Source organism: Epinephelus fuscoguttatus, linkage group LG1 (genome assembly GCF_011397635.1).
Source record: "Epinephelus fuscoguttatus linkage group LG1, E.fuscoguttatus.final_Chr_v1".
In the NCBI taxonomy this organism is placed as follows: domain Eukaryota; kingdom Metazoa; phylum Chordata; class Actinopteri; order Perciformes; family Serranidae; genus Epinephelus; species Epinephelus fuscoguttatus.
This window is the reverse complement of record NC_064752.1, coordinates 23,667,715-23,691,646: the sequence shown is the minus strand read 5'-3', so window position 1 is coordinate 23,691,646 and position 23,932 is coordinate 23,667,715. Positions and strand designations below refer to the sequence as shown.

The window sequence follows — 23,932 nt, the reverse complement described above, 5'->3', positions numbered from 1 at the left end:
TTTAAAATTTGGTGCATAGGTGCTTAAATTCCTTAGGCCTACAATGATAAATGAAAATGAAAATGTTAAAAAAAATTAACTGATATCTATTTTAGTATGATTTTTTCTTTCTCTGACAAAGCCACACTATCCACTAAAGGCAAGGCAAGTTTATTTGTATAGCACAATTCAACAAAAGGTAATTCAAAGTGCTTTACAGAGACATTAAAAGCAACAAGACACAATTTAAAACAATAAAAACAGTCGATTAAAAAGGGAAATAGAAATTGAGAATGATAGTGATAATAATAAAATACAGTAACATAAAATAAAAACAGGCTCAATACATTGAACAGTCAGGATAAGAAAAGAAATAGAATAATAAAAGGCATAAATCAGCAGTGTGTAGTTAAAAAGTATGGGCAGTAGAATACAGCAGCTAAGTATTTAATCTAAGAGTATGCTTCAGTAAACAATAGTGTTTTTAGCCTTGATTTAAAGGAGCTGACAGTTTGAGCAGACCTCAGATCTACAGGAAGTTTGTTCCACAGGTGAGGAGCATAATAACTGAATGCTGCCTCACCTTGCTTGGTTCTTGTTCTTGGAACACACAACAAACCTGTTCCAGATGACCTAAGGGGTCTGGATGCTTCGTAGGGAACCAGTAGATCAAGCGTGTATTTTGGTCCAAGACCATTTAGGGCTTTGTAGACCAGCAGTAAGATTTTAAAATCTATTCTTTGACTCACAGGAAGCCAGTGTAGTGATTTAATGACCGGTGTAATATGGTCCAGTTTCCTGGTGTTTGTAAGGACTCTGGCGGCAGTGTTCTGAATCAGCTGCAGCTGTCTCATTGATTTTTTGTTAAGGCCTGTAAATAAGCCATTGCAATAATCCAACCTACTAAAAATGAATGCATGAATAAGTTTTTCCATGTCTTGTTTAGACAGAAACCCCTTAATTCTAGCTCTATTTTTCAGGTGGTAATAGGCAGATTTAGTAATAAACCTTAAATGGCTGTTGAAGTTCAGTTCTGAGTCAATAATAACACCAAGATTTCTGGCTTGATTTGTAGCTGTCAATGACATAGAGCCAAGGTGGGCGCTGATCTTTGCCCTTTCATTTCTAGGGCCAAAAATTAATACCTCTGTCTTTTCTGGATTTAGCTGGAGAAAATTCTGGCACATCCAGTCATTGATTTGATGAATACAGTTACTCAATGAGAGTAAGGGACTGTAGTCGTGTGATGACACTGAGATATAGAGTTGTGTGTCGTCGGCATACATAAAGAAAGAGCTGCATATGGCTCCAGAGCCACAGGTTACCTTGAGGCAGGTTTGTCACCTCCTTTCTAAGGGAGGCCTCTTGCCCATAAGGTCTAACTTAAAGGGAGGAAGTGGGGAGTAAAGGCAACAGTGGTGCCAGTAGTAATGGGAGCACTTGGGGCTGTGTCCCCCAAAGTGAGAGAGTGGTTCCAGCAGATTCCAGGTATAACATCTGAGGTCTCTGTCCAGAAGAGTACAGACCTAGGAACAGCTAAGATACTGCGCAGGACCCTCAAACTCCCAGGAAACCACTTTTTTTTAGACATAAATAAGAATTGGTCTCATAAGCCTATAGTAGCTTCACTAGCATGTTTGACTGTACAGAATGACGAACAGAATTTCACACTGGACGCTGTTTTCACATTTACCTGCTAAAGAAGCTCCAGGGCCACAAGGCTGTATTCACCTATTTAACAGTGGGGGAAAGGACCATTTACAATCTATACCTTCTGTGACAGAATCCTTGAGGGACATCTGGAGGGAATTTAGTTAAACAACTAAACATTTTAGAGCATTTTGAGGCAAAAATCTTAGCTCAGGGGTTGTCGAAGTGTTGATCACTGCGAGCCATTTTAGGGAGCTAGCTATGACTTTTTAATGATATAATATACTCTGACTTTTGATGGCATTTTTTATGACATACTACATTTACAAAAACTATTGACTTTAATATAGCCTATGTAAAACTCATATTGCCTTCTAGTTTTACGCTTTTCAATACATTAGAGAGTAATGAAATAGATACAGTACTCTGTTCGACATTGATTGTACCATCAGCATATTTTTGATTTTGATTACATTTGTTAATGATTATTTCAGAGGGTGGGGCATGGTTGCCTGTCGTAACATGGGATGGAGGGAGTCTCCCAGTCTTGTAATTACTGCCTAACTGTGCTCACCTTAGATCTGAGATCAAGTCATGTATGCATGAGCAGGATTTGGACGTCACAACTTAGGAAGCCAAACATCGTCCAATATGCAACTTACACGAGTTATCTCTCATGCTACACTGAGGAGGGCATTTTTCAGTGAAGTAGGAGACACATTCTCTCCAGGAGCTGACCCTTTAAAACGAACACCATGTCTACATAGATTCTGGATTTTTCAATTAGGGAGACGGAGTAGATGCAGTTTTTGGAAAATGATGTTGTTTTTGTTTTGTTTTGTTTTTGTGGAAAAACCATGTCACATACAAATCATTACTCAAAGCAATGTTTTTATATGTCTCAAAACATGTCTGGAGGGAATATGTAACATCTCCATGGCGACAACAACAATAATACACCCAAGTATTGCTTAATGGCTTTGTCATCCATTTCAACAATCTCAGTCAGTGGAGAAAAAACAGCTCCAGAAGAAAGTGCTGCGTGCTTAGGAGTGACGAAAAATGATTCATCATTATAGATCAAGTAGAGGCAGTGAGACGGTGAACCACTGCAAGCTCATTGTGGTTTCTGAATGAGGAACTTAAAGACAAATCAAATATCTAAAAAGGAACTTGCAGCCAGATTTAATATTCACATGGTGACTGAAATTACTGCATGACATCATAAAACAGACAATTTCAAGACGAGCTGTTACGGCGCAAAGCTTGTGGGAAATAACCATTTTATGGCAGTTTATTTTAAACCCTCCTCTGGGAATGTGATCTCAGGCATTAATGTATCTCTGGAGAAACTCCTCTTTATAATAACACAAAATATTCCTAATATGGACTGAATCTAAATCTGAGCTTCATGGCTCACTGCAGTGTATGTTTGTTTGGCCCCTGAGTCAGGTATTCAGTTACACAGGGACACTTGCCAAGTCAAGGACTGGATGTGATGTCCTTAACGCTGTTGTTTTTGACAGTTTGTTTGATTAGTCTGCATAAGAGAAAGAGTCCTTGTCAAGCTCAGATCAAAACAGCTTTCTCAGTGTCATGCATTTCTTTTTCCTCTGCAGTACCTGTCAAAGTTGTGATGCTGGATCTTTGTGGTTTGAGGGTTGGAGCCGTGACAGTGTGAGGAGCGACACTCTAAAGTGCACTTTTCCTTTGGAGGAATATGGCAACACAGACTCTTCAAACAGTCTGTGATTACTGAACTTTGGATTCAGTGGTAGATGTTTAACTTTTGGATCTATAATGTTTCATTATGCCAGTGAGAAGATTTCTATTCTGACATTGTATGATGTTGAATGGCTTTATGTTATATGTTACTGCCAGTATGACTCAACTTATTGCATTTTTCCTGTCAATATTACTTTTTTATTTGTACAGGTCGCAGTGCTGAGCTCATATGAGTCTGTCTGCCTGGAGAGGAGAGACATTCCTCTCATAACTTCCTGGCTGGAGTGGCCTATATCTGAAGAGTAACTTCATTCCATCTGGGAGCCATGCATTTTTTAAGAAGAAAACAAAACTATCTTGGGGACAGACTGCTTTCAAATGTTCACAAAGTTTTTCCACAAATTTGATACCATGACGCATGCGTGAGTTGCAGTCAGTGATCTGATATGACGCCTGGGAATGAAACCATGAGGAGGATATTCTTGAAATTGTCTGATTTCGCAACTCTTCATACTTCCTTGTTGCGGGTGCGGCTTCACAAGACAGCTCCCAGTTGAGGAAAATCAGAGTCAAGTACGTCAGAATGACGATTGCATTTCCGGTTCTCGACCTTCAAAATAAATCTCCTACTCCGGAACGTTTCCTGAGTGGGACAACATCTAAAGATGTAACTGTAGGATGAGAAGAAAGTGGATGTACAATTCGTGTAAAAGTAAAATAAATAGATAAATATAAAGAAAACAAACTTTTCTGTTATGCAAATTAGGTCATACAATGACAGAGGACAGCAGTGGCATAAGGCAGTTACAGCGGGCCCCAGTGCACGCTAGTATGAGGGGCCCTATTACGACCTAGTTACAAGTTATGAAGCACACACACACACGCACACACACACACACACACACACAGTTTTAAGTGTATATATATTTTAGCAACAGTGTATCTTACTGCCGCTTTTACGTTACATCCACTTGCAGATACTTGATATTGGACACATTAACATACATATCACACAGCAATCACCATTACATATCTGCATGAGACAAATCTACAAAAGAAAATAGGAAATTATTCGTTTAACTTGATAGTTGTTTTATTGGTAAGTTATAGTTTTTTAAATAGTTTATGTAGAATAAGTTTATAATTTGTTAAAGATTGACACTGTTTTACAAAATCAGAAAACCATGATGGAGATGGGTTTGCCTTATTTAGGGCATGTATGGGACAGAGTGCCATTTTTGTTTTAATGTGAGTTCTTCTTTAAACACAGGCGTATTTCCAGGTGGCAGTCGGGCCCCTCCACCCCATGGGCCCCAGTGCAACCACACTGCCTGCACTGTCTATATTTATAGGACAGTCTATAGGACAGTCTGAAACCAAAGCCATTTATTTAAACCTATAATTCTCAGTTCTAGTCAAATTCAACGATATTTAAATTCAGCAATTCTTATCTTATCTTATCTTATCATAGTGCTATAACCTGCATAATTATTATATATCTATAATTTCATTGTAGAGGCTTGTAAAATCAGCTAATCATGTTTTATTTGTAATGCATATAATTTATAAAACGTTTGAATGTCCATCATTTCTTATTTTGTTTGATTTGTTACTTTAAATTCAATAAGTATAAATATATAAAAACATTTCCTCCCTCATTAGATTATTTTATGTGCTGCTGTTGTGTGAATTTAACCTCTGGGGATAAATGAAATGTTATGTTATCTTATTATTTTAATTGAATGAAATAAATCAGTAATAACCCATAACTTAAATAAGCGATGTCATAATAGACAACACTTAAAATTCTTGCTGGAGGCAATAAAACCGAGTCATTAATCATCACAGTCTCTCTGTGGGGGATTCGACCTGGTGCGCTTTTATTTTGAAGGTGAGCGTCAGCTGCTGTGCTCTCTGCAGACTGTAGTCCATCCTCACAGAGCGCTGATGTGGTTTAGTATCAGTGTGAAGTTTGAGCCAGTGGGACTCCGGTGCTGACAGGTGAGTTTACCGCTGCAGGTTAGTGAGTGGAGCTTCTTTATCACAGGAAGTTCATCCCGATAAGGATTCACCTTTTGAGACTGTTGGACAAATCACAGCGACGTCCCCACCTTACAAAGCGAGGTAAGATGCTTTTTTTTAAATGTATTGTTTTTATAGTGGATGTCCAGTGGAGCTATTAGTCCACGTTAATGAATGACTGTTCACATAATTCACATTTACCTGCACAGGAAATGTAGTTTTAGCAGTTATTATCAACACAAATAAACCTAATTATAGCCACTTTGACTTTAATGCTCAGTTTTGAAATTTTTAAAATAGTTGTAATTGCACAGTGTGTTAAAGTCATGATGCAGGATAACTACTGAGTCATTTGCATGTATCTAATAATTCAGGTGTTTTTACTTTTTGACAAAATCAGGCTCAGTTATTAGTGTTTAATCTGTGTACAGCTCTGAGGGCCTGAACATTTCTATAGTTGCTTCACATGTTGCAGCAAGTCATGTCTTGCCCCCAGCAGATTTTATCTTGACTCTACCAACTTGTTATTTTTCCACTTGCTTTATCAGCCTTCGATAAGTCTATCAACAAAGATTGATAAGTCTCACAGCTGTGTCATATCTGTGCATGTCAAGTCTTATTTATCTCAAGTGTTTGATGCTTCATTTCAAGAAAAAAGTATCTGCTTAATCACGGGGCTCTAAGAGCAGCTGATACTTTTTCCTCTTTCCTCAGTTCCTCATGCTGCATGTCGTAGTTTAAACAAGCTAAAGTGTTTACAGTATCCACCTCCACTACAAAAGCAGTGAATGTGGGAATCAAATGTTGCTGCTCTCTGTCTGTTAAATCTCAACATCTCTTTTGGTGTTTTCCCACACAGAGCTCCCGTCGGTTCTCCAGAATGTTCTCTTTGAGGAAAGTATTTTATAGGTAACACTCAATCACCGGGGACTGTGACGTGGAGATGGTCACTTGGGCCGCCTTGCTGACAGTATGCATATGGATACAAACACAGACAGCCTCGGGACAACACACGTGTGCTTCAAATCCACGCGGGCTGGTGAATTTCAATGTAAAATACTCCCTCCCCCATTTCCAAACAGACAAACCTATACAGAACATAGCAGTGAACAGGGATGTGAACCCTCAAGAGGTGTATGTCGCAAGCCAGAATGTGATAGAGGCGGTGAACGATGCTATGGAAAAAATATGGGAGGTGAAAACTGGACCTGTTGGCAGTCCTGACTGTGAAACCTGTCATGTGTGTGATGTAGAAATAGATCCGGAAGATCCGGTGGATACAGACAATGAGGTTCTGCTTTTGGATCCCGCTGGATTTCTCTTGCCTTACTTGTACATTTGTGGGAGTACGCAGCATGGGATCTGTCACTTCATAGATATTAGCACTCCACAGCCCCAGCCTCAGTGTTTATACAAAAAGCAACAAAACTCTCCAAGCAGCTGTCCAGACTGTCTGGCCAGCCCCCTTGGCACCAAAGTCACCATCGTCGAAGAGGGAGTCACATCGTTCTTCTTTGTAGCAGCCTCTGTCAATGACAGAGTGACACAGAGGTATCCAAGAAGGTCGATATCAGTGGTGAGGCCGCTTTCAACTGAGGATGGCTTTCACATGGTCATGAACGCCCTGACAGTGCTCCCAAGTCTACGGGACTCTTACAAGATTGATTACATCTACAGTTTCTCCACCAAGGATTACGTCTACTTCCTGTCCCTGCAGCGAGAAAATCCATCCAAGAGTAATTCAGCTTTTCAGACTCGACTGGGACGACTGCCGATAATAATTCCAGAGGTGTGGATGTACAGGGAGGTGGTCCTGGAGTGCCGCTATGAGCCAAAGCGCAGGAGGAGAAGGAGAGATAGTTTCAGGGACATTGTATACAATGGGCTACAGGCGGCACACTTTGGGCGAGCGGGGAAAGACTTGGCATTGGAGCTGAGGGTGAGCGAGTCGGAGGACATTCTCTATGGGGTGTTTGCTGAGGTGAATGAGCAAGGTGAACCTCAAAAAAACTCTGCCCTGTGTGCCTTCCCTTTGACCCATGTGAACTATGAGATTGATAAAGGCGTGGACGCCTGCTGCAAGTCAGGTCCGGAGCAGCTGTCCAGAGGTCTTTGTCACTTCCAGCAATGTGAGAGCTGCCCACATGAAGTGAGTAACCTTTTTTTTAATGCCCAACTGTTGTCACAGCCGAGGAACAGTGCAAAGGTCTCCCTGTGCCCAGACAGGAAGTGACCTATCCAGACAAACACTGTGTAATTAAGTCACCTCTGGCAGGGACAGTGTAGTTTATCATTAAACTTCCAGTTTCACACTGTCTTGAGCAATAAGGGATAGTGTAAAGTAAATTTTGACTACAGTATTCCGGTATATGCCTGTGGTAACTGATGAGGGTGTGTGACAGAGCAGGGCCACATGAGAGCAGTGGGAGGGGTGGATGAGTCAGTAGTGTGACCTGCACATTACCACACCGTTTCTCTGCGCTAAGTTTCAGTCTTTCTCTGTGAGAGGGTGGCAACTGTTAACAGTACAGAGCTTTGATATGAAAATGGTTTCATCAAGATAAAAGGCTCAGTGGTTAGCCTACACCACACTAAATCTTCCTGGCCAGAACCCTTATTTGATAAGTTACCAGAGGGGAAAAGTATTGGATTGTAAAGATGGCTTAGTGAGTTAAAGGAATACTTCACCCACAAAATTTTAATTTGTACATTAATTACTCACCCTGTGTTACGTTGAATTTTTGAAGAAAACATAGTTTTTCTCGCATGCCTCCACAGTGAACGAAGAATCCAAAAAATGCCAATATTCTTGATGTATTGAAGTCACTGGGGTCCACGTTTGACAACGGCAAAACTATATCATAACATTGGTTGCCAATTTTCACACAACTCGTGCATTGTAATCCAAGTCTAATTTATCCAGTCGTATGCTCAGTACCTTCCCAAACACATGCATTTTGCTAAAACCTTACTATTTAAAACACTTCTACATACAAGTAGGCATGGGCAAATGTGTTCTTTTGATCTCCGCCTGTACATTACTTCGAGTTGCTGAGGCTCGCTACTTGTCTGTGTGCGAGACTGTTTACGCACAAGTGTTTTAAATAGTTAGGTTCTAGCAAAACTGCCTGTGTTTGGGAAGTACTGGGCATACAACTGGTTAAAAAACAAGACTTGCATTATACTACATGAGCTGTGTGAGAGTTTGTACATGGAAGTTTTGATATAGTTTTACTGTTGTTACAGGCAGACCCCTCTCACTTTGATTCATTAAGAATGTTTGCAGTATTTGGATTCTTTGTTAACTGTTGAGGCACACAAGAAAAACAAAGTTTTCCTCACAAATTCAAGTTAGCGGTCTTTGCAACCTAATTTTGTATGTGTTTTTTTTTTAATCCATCATCTAATAACAATCATTACTTACCCTTCTGAGACCTGAACTTTTGTTTTAATATGCATTTTTAATTTTTCCTAGCTATTTGGGATTAGTAGGACCCAATAAATATAAAAAACATTGTCAACCATAATTCAGTCCTAATGTCCTCAAACAAGACAATAATAACCTAAATCCCAATGTCATTGAACAAGATAACAATAAAGTCCCAATGTCTTCAAATGAGTACTTCTTAATTAACAGCGTCTTAGCTTGTTACTGTTGCTAAAATTGGTCAAATTTGTTGCCATATCAACATAATTAATCATAAATAAACAAGTTTCAGTCATAAAATGTGATCAGGTTTGGACCTTGTCCATTTTTGTATCTGGATCAGCTGCAGACTGACTTGGCAGAGATGTCTGCCATCTTGTTTTTACATGGATTAGTGTATTGTGCTCTTACTACCACTAGATGACACAAAAAAGTGTCAACGAATGTGGACAAAGGGTCTAAGTTGAGTAGAATGAAGTATAAGGTCAAGTAAACCCAAAATGTGATGTCCTCATGTGAGGACACAGGGTCTCAGGAGGATATAGAAACCTTGCACACTTAATCTGATGCATTTTATTGTTAGTTTGTTTGTTGCAAGAATTCGCAATATGAGACAAAATGAAAAAACACGTCTGCTCCCTTGCTTCTCTCCACTGGAGTTACTGTCACCACTCTCATCTTGCATTTTGCACCGCGGCTATCTGAAAGGGCTGACCTGTCCTCCCCCTCTGTCTCCACACTGTTGCTCTCTATTTCTCTGTCTGCATGAGGTCGTCCTCCTCTATTACATCCTCCTCTCCACCATAATCACCTCAGTTTTACTATCTAACCTGTTGAAAGAAGTTTATCTAAGTTATGAAATGATAATGTACACCCGTCTTCTCTCTTGTTGCGGATGTATGTGTTCTGCAGGTTATGGCACATTTTCCTCACTGCATCTTGGTCAAACAACTTTCTCTAGACTTTTTGAATATTTATTATCATTTGCATTTCTGTCTTATTCTGTATGTAAATGTGTCTGAAGTTTTTCTTTTTAACTGTATGCACCATTTGAGGATGACACATTTGCAATTCAGTCATGCTTGCCTAGTAACAATAACGTTCTTAAACCTTGAATCTTTGACGGATGTGAAAAAACACAGAAAATCAAACCGGTCCCGAAAGCTTCAACGACAGATGACAGTTTCAGAGTCAGTGTGTAAACATTATCGACACATGAGCTCATATTAATTTTTAAACCTGCAACAGTTTTGGACGATAAACATGGACTTGACACGGGTTGAGTAACTGATACACAAATGTTCAATGTGTGGGTAAAGTATTCCATTCAGTCTAAACCTAGGATAACATGCGAGATTCCGCCTCCTTCACTGAAAAGAGATTTTGGCTGCGGCGCTCAACAAAATAATAAAGGTGTGGTCTTTTCCTTTTGCAGAGTTCAAACTGTGTCCTTTGAGCCCTCACAGCCATGTATACACCTACAGGAATGCGTGCCAGCAAACACAAGTTATAAATCCTGCTGATAAAAAGGTGGAATTTCAAGGGGAGGGACAGTGTTAGACTGTGCCTGGCTTTTACGCATGTTATTTGAGTAGGAAATAGGTGGACTATTAAAGAGGTGAAGGGTAGGGAGGAAAGAATTACTCTTGTACTTAATCAGTAAATGATAGTTGAAACAAACATAACACTGTTTTGAACCTGATATGTCCAGTAAAATAATGTGGACATCGTAAGTGTTCAAGCTTCAAATGCTGAAAAACAAAGCAACTGAAATGATGACGTGAATAAAGAGGATTCAAATAGTGGGAAGCAAACTGGGGCATGCTGGGGCAGGTCATCTAAATTGCCTTGCAGTGGAATGTTTACCATTAGTTAAACATATCCTCTCTTTTTGTTTTAAATCATCACTTTATTTAACCAAAGTAACTCATGCTCCGCCAACCATCCACACACATCTGTCACTGACTGTTTTATGTGTGTATGGAAAGTTCCAGTTTCAAGTAGTTGACAGTCTACAGTGAGAAACCGTCACAGAGTCAACATATGGAGCTGGAGTTACTGCTGTTTTATGACCTTGTTCCTCTCACAGCTTGTTACTCTGCCTGGAAGCGAAGCCAGAGTACTTCCTTCCTTAAAGGATGAATTCAGATGGTCTCTCTTTGTATTTCTCTTCCTGCCACGCTCATGAGTACACATGTTATGGTATGTCCTTAAAGGAAGACTAATGCTGACAGAGGCAGAAACTTTTCCCACAAACGTGACTAAAACACCCTCGTTCTGTATGTTTCTCCCGCTTGTACAGAGCTCTGGAGGTAATGACACATGCACTGCCAAACCCACTCTGGTGTCAAAGCCGTACTACAGATTAGACCTCTTCAACAGGCAGATGAGAGATGTCCTTTTCACTGCTGTCCTGGTCACCACCACTGGGAATCACACACTGGGCCACTTTGGTACCTCAGATGGCCGGATACTGCAGGTAGAGATATCCTGAGGATGAGTCATAATGTGATGTGCCAGTCGGTGCCTCTGCAGTTTGAACATATTATAGCAAATATATTCAAATGTCTAAACATTTCGAATTTTTTCTGTGTGTCAGTCAGAAGCAGATGTATATCAAGACTCCCAAAAATGCTAATCCTTGTGACATTACCTCTCTGTTTTTGTGTGGTTTAGGTGATTCTCACTCTGTACAGGCCTATTGTCTTCGCCAACTTTTCTCTTGGAGAGACCAAAGTGTCCAGGACAGCAGCTGTGTACTCAGACAATTTACTTCTCTTCACAGTGGGAAATAAGGTACATTTTGTGATGTTAACTGCAGGTACCATTTATCTTTTAGGGGTGAAAAAAGGGAACTGGAGCACATTGATTGATTTGCAGCCTTTATTAGTGCAAACAGAACGTTTCAACACCACTGTGTCTTCATCAGAGTCAAAATGGATAAAGACATAAACATACAGAATATCATCAACTTAGAATGGGCGTTCATTTGTCATTTGATAATGGATCCAATGGTGGGAGCTGACATAGCCCATGTACTACAATCACACCTGTAACAAAAGAGCAGAGATACATCTTAAATTCATGACGAAAAAGTGCAAAAAATACAAGCACCACATCAAGGCTTGGGGGTATCAAGGTTTTAAGGTATACAGGAGTATTTAGAAATTCTTAAGGTATAATGTTCAGTACCATAATGAAATACAGATGCTCCTCTTTTTAGTAAACTGATACGGAGATGCTGTATTGAGATGATGTAGTGCACAGCAGATGCCACCAGAGGTCAGTGTTTACTGGTGGAACAGGCAGCTGAGCTGAGAACGATGGCGACTACGAGTGGTGGGGATAACCAGGAGTACTGAAAGGAAAACATGCCTCTGCTTCTGTTTTGGGAGAACTGACACATATAACTTGACCTTGAGATGACTTCAGTTTATTAGCTACATGATTTTATCCAGCTGGTATCTGCCACGTCACCATGAGTCATTGGGTCCATCGGAAAGAGGGGCGCTTATTTCCTGTCTATTCATTATTCTATGTGCAATATGTTCACCCTGGTTAAATGTCAGGAAAGTATGGAGATATGGAAAAATAGATACCACTCACGCCTAACTGCATCATCAAGTGTAATGAGGACACATGACAGATTCAGTTCTTTATTTAGGCCAAAAGGCTCAGCTGTGTTTTGGGTTGACCTGTAGCAGAGTGAGATATTTTTATACTGTTAGGCAATAGCATAATCAGTGTTTTCCTGCTTATCTGTTACATCTGGCTCACCCCACCCTCCTCTGCCTCTATCCCTGTTCAAGTTGTTCAAGGTGCCGTCTGGAGGACCAGGGTGTGCGCATTTTATGACATGCTCCATGTGTTTGATGGCTCCACACTTCATGAACTGTGGCTGGTGTTCAGGAATCTGTTCGAGGCAGAGAGAGTGTACCTCACAGTGGAACAAAGACTCGTGCGCACCTGTCATAACAGAGGTAGGTCTGCTGCATGAAGTTTAAACACCATCAGTCATAAGGTTACTCTAGTCACACTGATTGCTTTCGATGATAACACTTTTCTCTGCAGTTTTTCCCTAAAATGGTCCCTGCTGGTGCTGAAACAGATGTGACACTGTGCGGCTGGGATTTTCAGTCTCCTCTGCGACCCGCCATCATCAGCGGCAAAACCCACATCATCACAGTGGGCGCTGGGACCTTGTGTACAGTCCTGCCTGGAAGGAGCAGTAGTGAAGTGTGAGTAGCACACGTGCACACAATACCAGACACACTTCATTCTCTAAACATTTACTGTCTGTGGGAAATACTGGGTGCTGCTAGTCACAAGCCAACAAGTGGAAGGGATACTTTGCCAGTTTCAACCAGCTTTGTACCATGGCAATGTGGGTAGTATGTGTAAATGAACTCTGGTGAACTTTCCTACATCCTAACAGTGCCCAGAACTCAAAACACAAACCAAGATTCTCTTACGGCATTAGCTTTTTCTCAAATGTTTTCAGAAACATATTTTATTTCACTGTAACTCAAGATATTTTGTTACCAGCTGGCCGACATACTGTTTCCTGTGGCAAAACAGCCAAGCTCGCATTATGTCATTTACCAGTGGGAGTGTTTATCAGTCTGTCGTGACACAGTGCATTCTGGTCATTGTAGGTTTTCTACCTCTTGAGTAAAATCAAATGCCACAGTCTTTTTCCTATGTTTTCTCTGGTCATGTAGCACCGATTTCAAAAGTGTCTGAGCCTTTCTACTGCACAGACAGCCTAGTATTATGAAAAGAACAACTTTCCAGCAGTGAAATACTTCTTTAATTTCATAATTTGGGATATTTATTAGTTTAAATGTTGAAAATGGATCTAAAACAAGATGCATTATAGATTTATTTTAATACGTCGTCTCACAACAGTTGTAACAAGGTCCCAGAGCTGTCACATATTTCTTTAGTGATTAGATTTGGAGTGTTTTTCAAATTTGTCAAAATGTTTTCTAAGAGTGTAATGCGACTGGCTAGTCTTCGCATGAAGTCTTTTTTTTTTTTTTTTTTCAAATTGAACAAAATTGTTGAAGCATTTTTTTTAAACTCTGTTGAAATATTTCTGTCTCTTTGCTATTCATTTCTGTCTGACAAGCTGCTGGAATTTCTTCCTCTCCAGAATTAATAGGCAGGTTTTGTCCTTTAATACAGGCTAGTATGCAAGACACAGGAAAATACACCAAACCAGAACCTTACAATCACTCTGGAAGTTCACGAGGGAGAAGTGGAGGGCCGCTACTCAATTGATGGCACAGCTCAGATACCTGGCTTCTCTTTTGTGGTGAGAATGCACAAAAACTTCTATGCAATTGAAACAGTTTTAAAATTAGTTCTGCATATGGTCTTTATTTGTGTAAATAATATGTGTAATGTATCATTGGTGAGTGATAAAATATTTCTCCTCTGTCTAGGAGCCTAGCATAACAGAAATCAGGCCTGACCACGGACCCTTGTTTGGAGGAACACTGGTTACACTGACAGGCAGATATCTTAATTCTGGGATACAGAGAGAGGTCTTCATCGCTGACAAAAAGTGCAACATTCAGAGGTGAGCAACACAGACGGACAACTTCTTCTTTTGGGAGCACCTGACTTTGGTCAACAATTTTTTTTGACTGTATTCAGATATATACAGATACATGTTTTAAGTGTTGTTCCCATTTAGTCAATGTAACCTCTTTTATTTTCAGTCCTCCTGAGGGAAGTGAGACTTCTTCAGTCGTCTGCTACACACCAGCTGCAGCAGGTGTTGGGAAGGTACCTGTGAAAATCATCATTGACAACTTTCATGTGACAACCTCTAAGATGTTCTCCTACAAGAAAGACCCTGTTATAACCTCTGTGTATCCTCACTGCAGTTTCCAAAGGTATGACACTGACTGCTCTGGTATTAATAAAAGGTATCAAATGAATTGATATCGCTCTAAAAATATTTTCCATTGTTGATTCATAAGAATAAGTGTTTGCACATAAAATAACTCACTGTTATTATTAACTTTCTCATTTATATTCTCCTATAGTGGCTCCAAGCTGGTGATAGTGGGTCACAATCTTGACTCTGCTCACAAAACTGTGGTTCAGTACATTTCCAAAAATCGCAACCTGCCACTTCTAGAACGAGTAAGTAAACCTAATTATGCCAAACTGTTACAGCAATTGTGAGTTCACGCAATAAACAATGTGCTTATTTCATTTCAGGTGTGCAGTGGCACAATGAATGCCACACATATGGAGTGCTGGGCTCCTGCTCTTCCAGAGGAAATGCCAGAAGAAAAGTCTGACACAGGAGAGATCTTTATTTACGTGGATGGGAAGCGTAACCTCTATAAGGGACGTCTGGACTACCACCCTGATGCCAAAATCATTCCCTTTGAAATTGATGACCATGAACTGCCTCTAAAGCCAGGAGAGACAGAAGTTTCACTGCATGTATGTTTACACGCTCTTACACTAAAATGTTTTTCCTCCACAACTAATTTTGTTGTGTTGAAATCTCAATATCAACAGTACTTGCTCAGCAATAACTATCATTAATACATGAGTATTGATCTCTTTTTTCCACATATGTAACAGCATAGCAATTTGAATACAGTGAGCACATGCATGAAGATCATAATGACAATCGGGGGTGTGAACTGCAGCGCTCAGGTTCTGTTAAATGAGCTGACCTGCAGGATTCCTAAAGGCCTGGTTATTCCCAATGAGGGGCTGCCTGTCAAGGTGAGAGAGTGTGCTTTTCAGCCATCATTCTTAATCCGAATATCTCATGGGAAACTGATACTGAATTAAATGTTTTGTTCCACTGTAGGTGTCTGTGAATGGGGAAATTTACGATGTGGGCAGAGTCGTCAACGACGATAACAACAACAGCACCATGATTGCGGGCATTCTCCTGGGTATCATCGCTGCATTAGTGCTAGGTGCTGGCCTTGCATTAATGGTGATGATACATTTGAGGAAGAAAAAGAGAGGTGAGAGAATTCAGCTATTTCTTGAGTCTAGAATATGCATTGTCCAGTGATTTACAGTTATCATATTTTTCCTTTCAGCCAACATAGAGAATCGTTTATCAACAATGCTTTCACGGAGCCGCATGGCCAGCGGTGCTGATATATCCCCGACAGGTGACTACAGACGAGGTTAGAAGACCAAATTTGTTCATTTATTCATTCATTCATCAATCCATATTAATTGTTAATCAGTTCCTCTATTTATTTCCCTTCCTTTTCTACACTGTACATCATTTACACCTAACCCTTTAGTAGGTCCAGACAGTACAAATATATATATATATATATATATATATATAGTAATTAATAGATACAAAGACAGCTAAAGAAATAAATAGATAAATGTAAAAACACGATGGCACAAATTGGTTTAATTTCTGAAAGTCTGTCAACAAGTCAAAGGTAACAGAGTAAAGAACTATCTGACTAATAAAAGGTACAATATTCATAGTCATAATTTTAATGAAACTACAATAATTGTTTTCATCTCAGTATTAGATGGTCTTGTCAGTTAGTGACAATTGCATGCATTTTACAGTCAACTTAAAGGGACAGTTCACCCCAAAATCAAACATACACATTTCCCTCTCACCTGTAGTGCTATTTATCAGTCTAGATTGTTTTGGTGTGAGTTGACGAGTGTTGGAGATGTCAGTCGTATAGATGTTTGTCCTGTCTTGAATATAATGGGACTACATATGGCAAAAAACATATGAAAATCTCTTTAGGACAAACTACACCCGCCAACGGTATCATTGCGCAGAAGGAGGAAAAGCTAACATTACAGCTCAGCGGAGGAGAACGCCATTCATGTTTTCTTCTTGCACTGTCACGAGCATGAGGCTCTTGTCCATGAGTAGATGCACGCTTCCTTCTGCGCAGTGATTCGATGGCAGTTGTAGTTTAGTAGTAAGAAAATACTCCCTACTTGAAATTGCTCACAACAAGGTCTGTGGATTATCTTGAGTAAACAGGTCATGCTGAGTTAAGAAAAATAAAATAAAAAAAAAAGCACCACAAGCCAAGTGCCATCTAATTCCTTTATATCTAAGAAAAGGAAGACATCGTTATAGACAATATCTCTAACAATTCACAAAACAATCTAAATAAATAGCACTACAAGTAAGAGGGAAAATGTGTATTTGTGATGTGGGTGTGATCTGTACCTTTAAGTTAAATTAAAAAAAAACATTTATCACATAGTCTGTTGTAGTAATAAAAGTGTTTATGTTTCCTATTCTCTTGTGTGCTCCAGTGGATCTGTCCAATCAAACATCCGGTTCAGGAATGGCCTTCCAAGGTTTATTGTATGCTGCCAGCTACGATCATCTGGCCGTTCCTTTAATGCCACGGGACAATATCTCAATGGTCAGTCTGAGCTCTGATCTTCTTGAAGAGGTTAAAGATGTCCTGATCCCTGCTGAGATGCTGCGAATTGAGGATAGCCAGATTATCGGCAAAGGTAAGCCTCTTGTCTTTTATAATGTTTGTTTTGTTCTTTTCTTTGAATATTTTAGCACAAAATATTTAAATAACTACTTTCGTTTCTTATGCAGGCCACTTTGGGACAGTTTATCATGGGTTCTTGATAGACAGCAACAAGCAAGAGATCCACTGTGCTGTGAAGTCCCTGAACAGTATGTGTTTTATAGGTGACATCAGTTTTATATGAGCTCTTGGCTGTTGGATTAGTCTGTATAACAGCATGTGTTGTATTAACAGGGATCACAGATGTGGGAGAGGTGGATCAGTTCCTCAGAGAGGGCATCATCATGAAAGGTTTCCACCACCCCAACATCCTGTCTCTGCTGGGCATCATGCTGCCCAAAGAAGGGCTCCCTCTGGTGGTTCTACCATACATGAAGCACGGGGATGTGCGTCATTTCATCCGCTCCGAGAAAAGGGTGAATTACGCAATGAAACTTTCTGGACCAGTAGGGTCATGAATATTTTCAATACTTCAGACCGTGGGTGTTTGGGTTGGGTCAGCTCTTTTTAATACTGCTTTTTCCTCCACAGAACCCGACTGTGAAAGACCTGATAGGCTTTGGGCTTCAGGTTGCCAAGGGGATGCAGTATTTAGCCCAGAAGAAATTTGTCCACAGAGACCTGGCTGCACGTAACTGCATGTGAGTGTGAATTATATACTGATTACTGGCCTGTGACGTGTCAGTAGAGAAGCTTTGTCACACCCCAGGAGGTCATTTCACTGACTGTTGAGAAGTGGACGCGTCATCGAGGTGGTTTATCATAAAGGCTTATTTAAAGCTGTAGTTAGTCACTTTTTTAGAAATAACTTTTTGTCATATTTGAAAGTGTCACTATATCCACACAGACCACACAACTGTGGTCAAACTAGTCAGCGCTGATATGAATCAAGATCCGGTTACTACATTGCCTATTTCTCTCCTCAAATATTTTCATAAACATATTTTAGTGTACTGTTTAGCTGTGAAATGAAAAAGGTTGTGACCCAGCTGGCATATTAAAAACAGTCAAGCAAAAGCCAATTGCCTACAAGCCGGAGCACACTTTCTCAGCATACAGCTAAACAGTACACTAAAATATGTTTATGAAAGCTTTGAGACAAGCACTGCAGTAACAGAATCTTGATTCATATTTGATCAGCGCTGCCTAGTTTGACAGTTTGACCGCAGATCATGAGCAGTGATTGACATGATTGACAGCTGCGTCAGACTCCTCCGCTGTAGTTGGTTGTTTTCTGTCAGCTGCGGTTGGTTCTAGCAAATGCCATTAGAGGTACTGTGAGGAGGAGTAGTAGTAGTAGTTTTTACATATCATCTGTCTCATGAACTTCTGTGTATATGTTGTCATTTTCATAATAGTCACCTACTGTAGGTTTGAATTATGCAATGTTGTTATTGATTTGATGTTAGCAACAAATACTGCAGTGTTGGCTGGTATGTTTTATGGTCAACTACCATAAAAGTAAGTTGGTAAATTAGTAACCCCCCAAAGGACAATATACTGATTACTGTTGAATCTTTTATTTTTCTTTAATACAATTTACCTTTTCTTTTTCTAATATTGTCAGTTTTATTAGATAAAGACAAAAAGCTTGCTCTCCCAAATCCCACCAAATAAAAAATATGGCAATATTTTTAAAGTTTAAGTTTTTTTAAAATGTGTAAAAGCCACATAGACAACCCTGTCCGTCTTAAGGCCTCTTGGAATGACACATTTTTGAGACAGTGGTGGTGTAGTATTTCTGGTTTTTGAGACCTGTTTAGTCGCTAATACATATTAAAGGAACAGTGCAACATTTTGGAAGACACACCTTTTTGCTTTCTTGGATAGAATTACAAAATGTGATTGTTACCACTGTTGCTTTTTTCACTATTTCTGTATCCCACCTGTGCATGGCAAATCTCTAATGAGGCCATCACTGCTCATCAACACTGATTATCCCAACTGTTGTAAATTAAAGTTCCCCTGGTTCCTCTCGAGCACACCTTGAGTCTAGAGATGTGTCATCTGAATGGGTACTAGCTAAGAGATGATGTTTTCTGAAGATGCCGTCTCTTTTCAGGCTGGATGAAACCTTCACAGTAAAGGTGGCTGACTTCGGCATGGCAAGGGACATCTACGACAAGGAGTACTACAGCATTCAAGATCACAAACGGGTAAAGCTGCCAGTGAAGTGGATGGCCATCGAAAGCCTGCAAACGCAAAAGTTCACTACCAAGTCTGACGTGGTGAGCGCACTTTATCCAGTTTAATCAAATACACTTGTTACAACTATCGTATATCATCTACAACATATTGCTTATCTGTTTCTCAGTGGTCATATGGGATTTTAATGTGGGAGCTGTTGACCAGAGGTGCTAGCCCATATCCAGATGTGGATCCATATGACATCACTCACTATTTGTTGAAGGGACGCCGGCTTCCTCAGCCACAGTTTTGCCCTGATGCTCTGTAAGACTCACACACGCACCCCATAGATACCACATGTTGCGATGACGTAACACAGTTGCTGCTGTATCTTATTTGAGTTTCATCAGGAGACGCAATTCTCCGTGACCATGTATCAGTTTTATCTAAGCTCACAATGGCATTCACTAGTTCACTTACCGAGTTACATATTTACTCAGACACTTACTCACTCACTTATTTACACATTTATTCATTCCACAGCTATTCCATCATGCTGACATGTTGGGACCCGGAGCCCGAGTGCAGACCTGACTTCAATAGCCTAGTTACAGAAGTACAACAAATCCTGTCCTTTCTGGAAGGAGAGCACTACATCAGTCTGAAGGTGAACTATGTCAACTTAGACCAGCCGAGGCCGTACCCGTCTCTGACTGGATCTGCAGATGAAGCTGAGGCCTCAGACCTGGACACGGACAGTCACGCTGCCAGCTGAGAGTGCGCAGTCCTGAAACTCTCTGATAGGAATGCAGGATCTGGGTTTCATTTGGACAGCATACAAGAAAAGGGAGAGGTTAGCCTGGATCCAGTCATGTGTCACATAAACTGCTGATCATGCCTGAAAACCTGAGCACATGGAAGGTTTGGCTACTGATTTAAAAGACACTGTAGGTACTATAAACTCTTAATGGAGCTGGGACAAATTTATGCTGGAAGTTCTCCATTCATGTTTTATTAGTTGCAAAATATGACAACGTGCATGGATTGATAACTGAATGGGCCTATGGGGCACAGGCCAAGGAGTCCCCCCCACTCACCCGTGGGTTTTCGCCTGCAAACTGTCACTCATATTCACGCTGCAGACCAGGAAGAGACTCAGAATGACCACAAAGAAACAAAACGACTACAAAGAGACTCACAGCCGTTATAAAAAGATATAAAACATCCACAAAGAGACACAAAATGATTATAAAGAGACACAAAATGACCACAAAGAGAAACAAAATAAGTACAAGACACAAAGCAACTACAATCAGAAACAAAATGACAAAAAAGAGGCTTAACAGCTATAAAGTCTGTGTGTCTTGCCCCTGTGTAGGAGAGGTGGCGGGGCCTTTTGCGTGTCTGTGCCCAGGGACTCATTATCTCATTATGTGGATGGAAGTTTTGAATATTTTGTTTCAAACATCTGAAACACAAGTGTGACAAAATGAATGTAAAACAGGCTTTTGTTCTCAGACTAGAATAGGATGTGGGGCTACATGAGACCATGCACTGTTATAGAAATGTGTGTCTTAAAGCTACTGTATTACACCGTAATACAGACAAAGGGTCCATAAATGCTGACATGTGCTCAAGGGTCAATGTTTTTAAGGTTTTGGACACAATTTTCTTGCTATATGGGGACATAACAAAGGTTATATCCCTTTACATAGGATACAGAATGTAGACAATACAATGGGACGTGCACATGTGAAATCTGGATCTGCTCAGATTTAGAGCCATTGATACTCTGCCAAAAGCTCTGCACCTACTGAATTATACAGTGAGCTGTCAGCGCTGCTCTGGTATCAACTGAGGCTTTGAAACACATGGAGTACCTGTCATCATCACTAGAGGGCAACCGACGCCTCCTTCTGAAGCACACTTCAGTTGCTGCTGCAGTGACGTCTGCAACACAACAGCAGACAGCTCAACACAAGGATGTTACACAAACAGTGCAACTATATTCATCTGAAGCTCTGAACAAACTCAGCCTTTCAACTCGATCAGCAGATCGTAGCATTCTGTCCTTAAGGCACATTTTCTCCTTAATGTATTAAAATGATCATCACGGCAAATCAGACAATCCAAGGAATTTTATGCACTGATTGTTCAACTTTTACTGACAATGCAGTATTTGATTTAAAAAAAGTTTATGTTGACCAGCAAGCTTTCTACTAGCTTTAATAGATTTGGTTCTGATGTACATGATTTTTGACATTGCTGCATTTTCTCTCCTTCCTACCAAGATTGAACTGGTGTTTCTTTTTCTCTAGGTTGCACTGTAAAGAGTGTTTTGTACAGACAAATGCTGGGTACTTGTTTGTAAAGCGTGTCAACAAATTAAATGTCTGCTTAGACTTGGTTTTCCCAGCCTCATCCTGAATCACCACAAAGAAAAAATCTCGACTGGCAAACAAGACAGTTCTACTTAAAAGAAACTCACTTGTATTTTATTGGTAATTGTTTTTTTTCTGGTAAAAGAAAAATGCAGATCAATACAGCAAGAGAAGGTACAGAAGTTCTCCCCGAAAGCGGATTATTAAAGCCAGTGACACAGGTCTGAGGCAGCACAGCTCTTGTTCTCTGCCAGCTGGATGAGAGGAAAAACACACACCGTTAGAGGTCTGAATTATGTCCGCTCAACCAGAGTGAAAACTGCATGCTTCTGCCTAATCTGTGTATCTAGCATTTGTAATACTCTCTATGAATAATTTATGGATCTAAAAAAAGATTTTTATTTTATCCCTTGCCTCCAGGTACTGAAAAGGTGGCAGCAATAATGACAAGCTCTGGTTGTGTTCAGGTGGAGGTTCTGGTTTTGAAAATGAGAAAACGAGGTGATGTTTGCAGCAAGGGACCAAACAGAAAACCAAAATGATGGATTTTTTTCCCCCTTTTTAGCTGTGAACAACCATCGCCTCTGAGATTTGCTTTTTTTCAAGTAATGCAGAAGCAAACATGATGTAATTTGTTTTTGGTTATTGGTCAGTTACAAGGCTCCTAAGAAATATATAAAAAAAAATATGACTTCCGCCAACTTAATTAGCATTTATTGGCTGCATGTAATGACGAAGAGGTGAGGAGAGAGAAAGTCAATACATAAACAGTATGAGCTGCGTGTAAACCCACAGAGGGGAAAGGACACATTTTGTAGCTCAGCCTAGCAGAAAAGCAAACCTGTTAAGGCTCCTCTGTCAGGTACTATAAAGGCTGCCAGATGCCATGAAATAAAGTCTTTAAAGCAAGGTTCTGACTAGATTTCTGCACAGATTTGTCCTCTAACTCTTCGTAGTGATCTCTTAATTAACTTGCCAGTGAAGCCTTTGGGATGGTATGAAGCTGTTGGCATTTGAAATAAAAATTTGGCATGAAACAAGGACACTAAATGTAAAAAAGAAAGACTGGCATCAGCTTTGGGGAAAATGTAGTGAAGTGGCATCAAAACAATATTTTTGCTCAATTCAGACCATCTGTTTTTCTTAGGATTTAAATGATATTGATTAGTTTTGCTATATTTCTTAGAGTGACAGTTTTTTTTTAAGTGTCAGTGTTTTCAGTTTCTATTCAGGATTTCATTTCAGTGCAGAAAATAAATGTTTTTCTGGGCAGCTACCAGGTTTGACCCTGTAAACAGACATACTGTAATACTGTCGATGTGTTTGTTATGGGGGAAAGTAGTCTCAGTCAACTATGGATAAACAAGTGTGGTGGTAGGTAGTAGAAAATCCTTAAGGCAGTTACTGGCCTCTTTAGGCTCTGCCCAACTTAAAGGGTCCACAATTTATTTAGCATTGCACACATTGTCATCCTCTCAGGTAGAATTGTGGGGGACAACTTAAAAAGGAATGGTCAAACCTGACGCAGCAAAAGCTGAAAATATCCTGACTTAATCTGCACCAAACTTAAAAAACACAGTATCATACACTTCCCATGATGCAACTTGAAAGAATCTCTCATTAGATCCTGCCCATGTATTTCCAACTCCACATCCCTGACATTAAAAACTTGTAGTCCCTCATATCACATTAATGTTCAACACATTCTCACTCTCTTGTCACATTAACGTTTGGTCCTGGACTTTCCACATCCACATATGATGTCCAAGGTACCCTGGGTGCACTGGTTGATGACGTTCTGGGACACCGTATCAAGTTCTGCCTGTTATAGTACATTGTCTTCTTTCAAGATACACTTCCGTTTTCACAGGATAACAGGAATGTTACCATTTACAGACAGTCTCTTTCAAATGAATGCACTACATTGGTAAAACAACGCAAATTAATTTTTTTTCCCCTTCATCAACAAAAACACGTGGTTAGGTTTAGGACAAAAATAGTCTGGCTATAGAATCTGACGGGACACAAACACCACTCTCGCGGGTGAAAGTCTGTGTTTGTTGGACCCATCCACCACCCCTCTCACC

General features: G+C 40.1%; 2 protein-coding genes across 2 annotated transcripts in view; one reads left to right on the top strand and one right to left on the bottom strand.

Moving 5' to 3' along the window:
- The window catches only part of uba7 (ubiquitin-like modifier activating enzyme 7), a 58,478-nt gene extending 55,125 nt beyond the window's left edge, over positions 1-3,353 (bottom strand). Inside the window, exon 1 of the mRNA XM_049581866.1 lies at positions 3,252-3,353. The gene's annotated coding sequence lies outside the window, so the exon portion shown is untranslated. The remainder of the gene's footprint in view (positions 1-3,251) is intronic.
- A 1,928-nt stretch (positions 3,354-5,281) lies between these two features.
- Positions 5,282-21,871, top strand: LOC125888333 (macrophage-stimulating protein receptor-like). Its single transcript, XM_049575622.1, has 21 exons — positions 5,282-5,478; positions 6,236-7,525; positions 11,106-11,282; positions 11,480-11,599; positions 12,613-12,783; positions 12,875-13,041; positions 13,991-14,120; positions 14,251-14,387; positions 14,530-14,706; positions 14,860-14,959; positions 15,038-15,268; positions 15,413-15,559; positions 15,648-15,810; positions 15,889-15,978; positions 17,105-17,311; positions 17,406-17,486; positions 17,572-17,753; positions 17,869-17,978; positions 19,400-19,565; positions 19,652-19,788; positions 20,008-21,871. Exons 2-21 carry the CDS (start codon positions 6,320-6,322, stop codon positions 20,237-20,239), a joined length of 4,131 nt encoding a protein of 1,376 aa, XP_049431579.1. The 5' UTR covers positions 5,282-5,478; positions 6,236-6,319; the 3' UTR covers positions 20,240-21,871.
- The last annotated feature ends 2,061 nt before the right edge of the window (positions 21,872-23,932 follow it).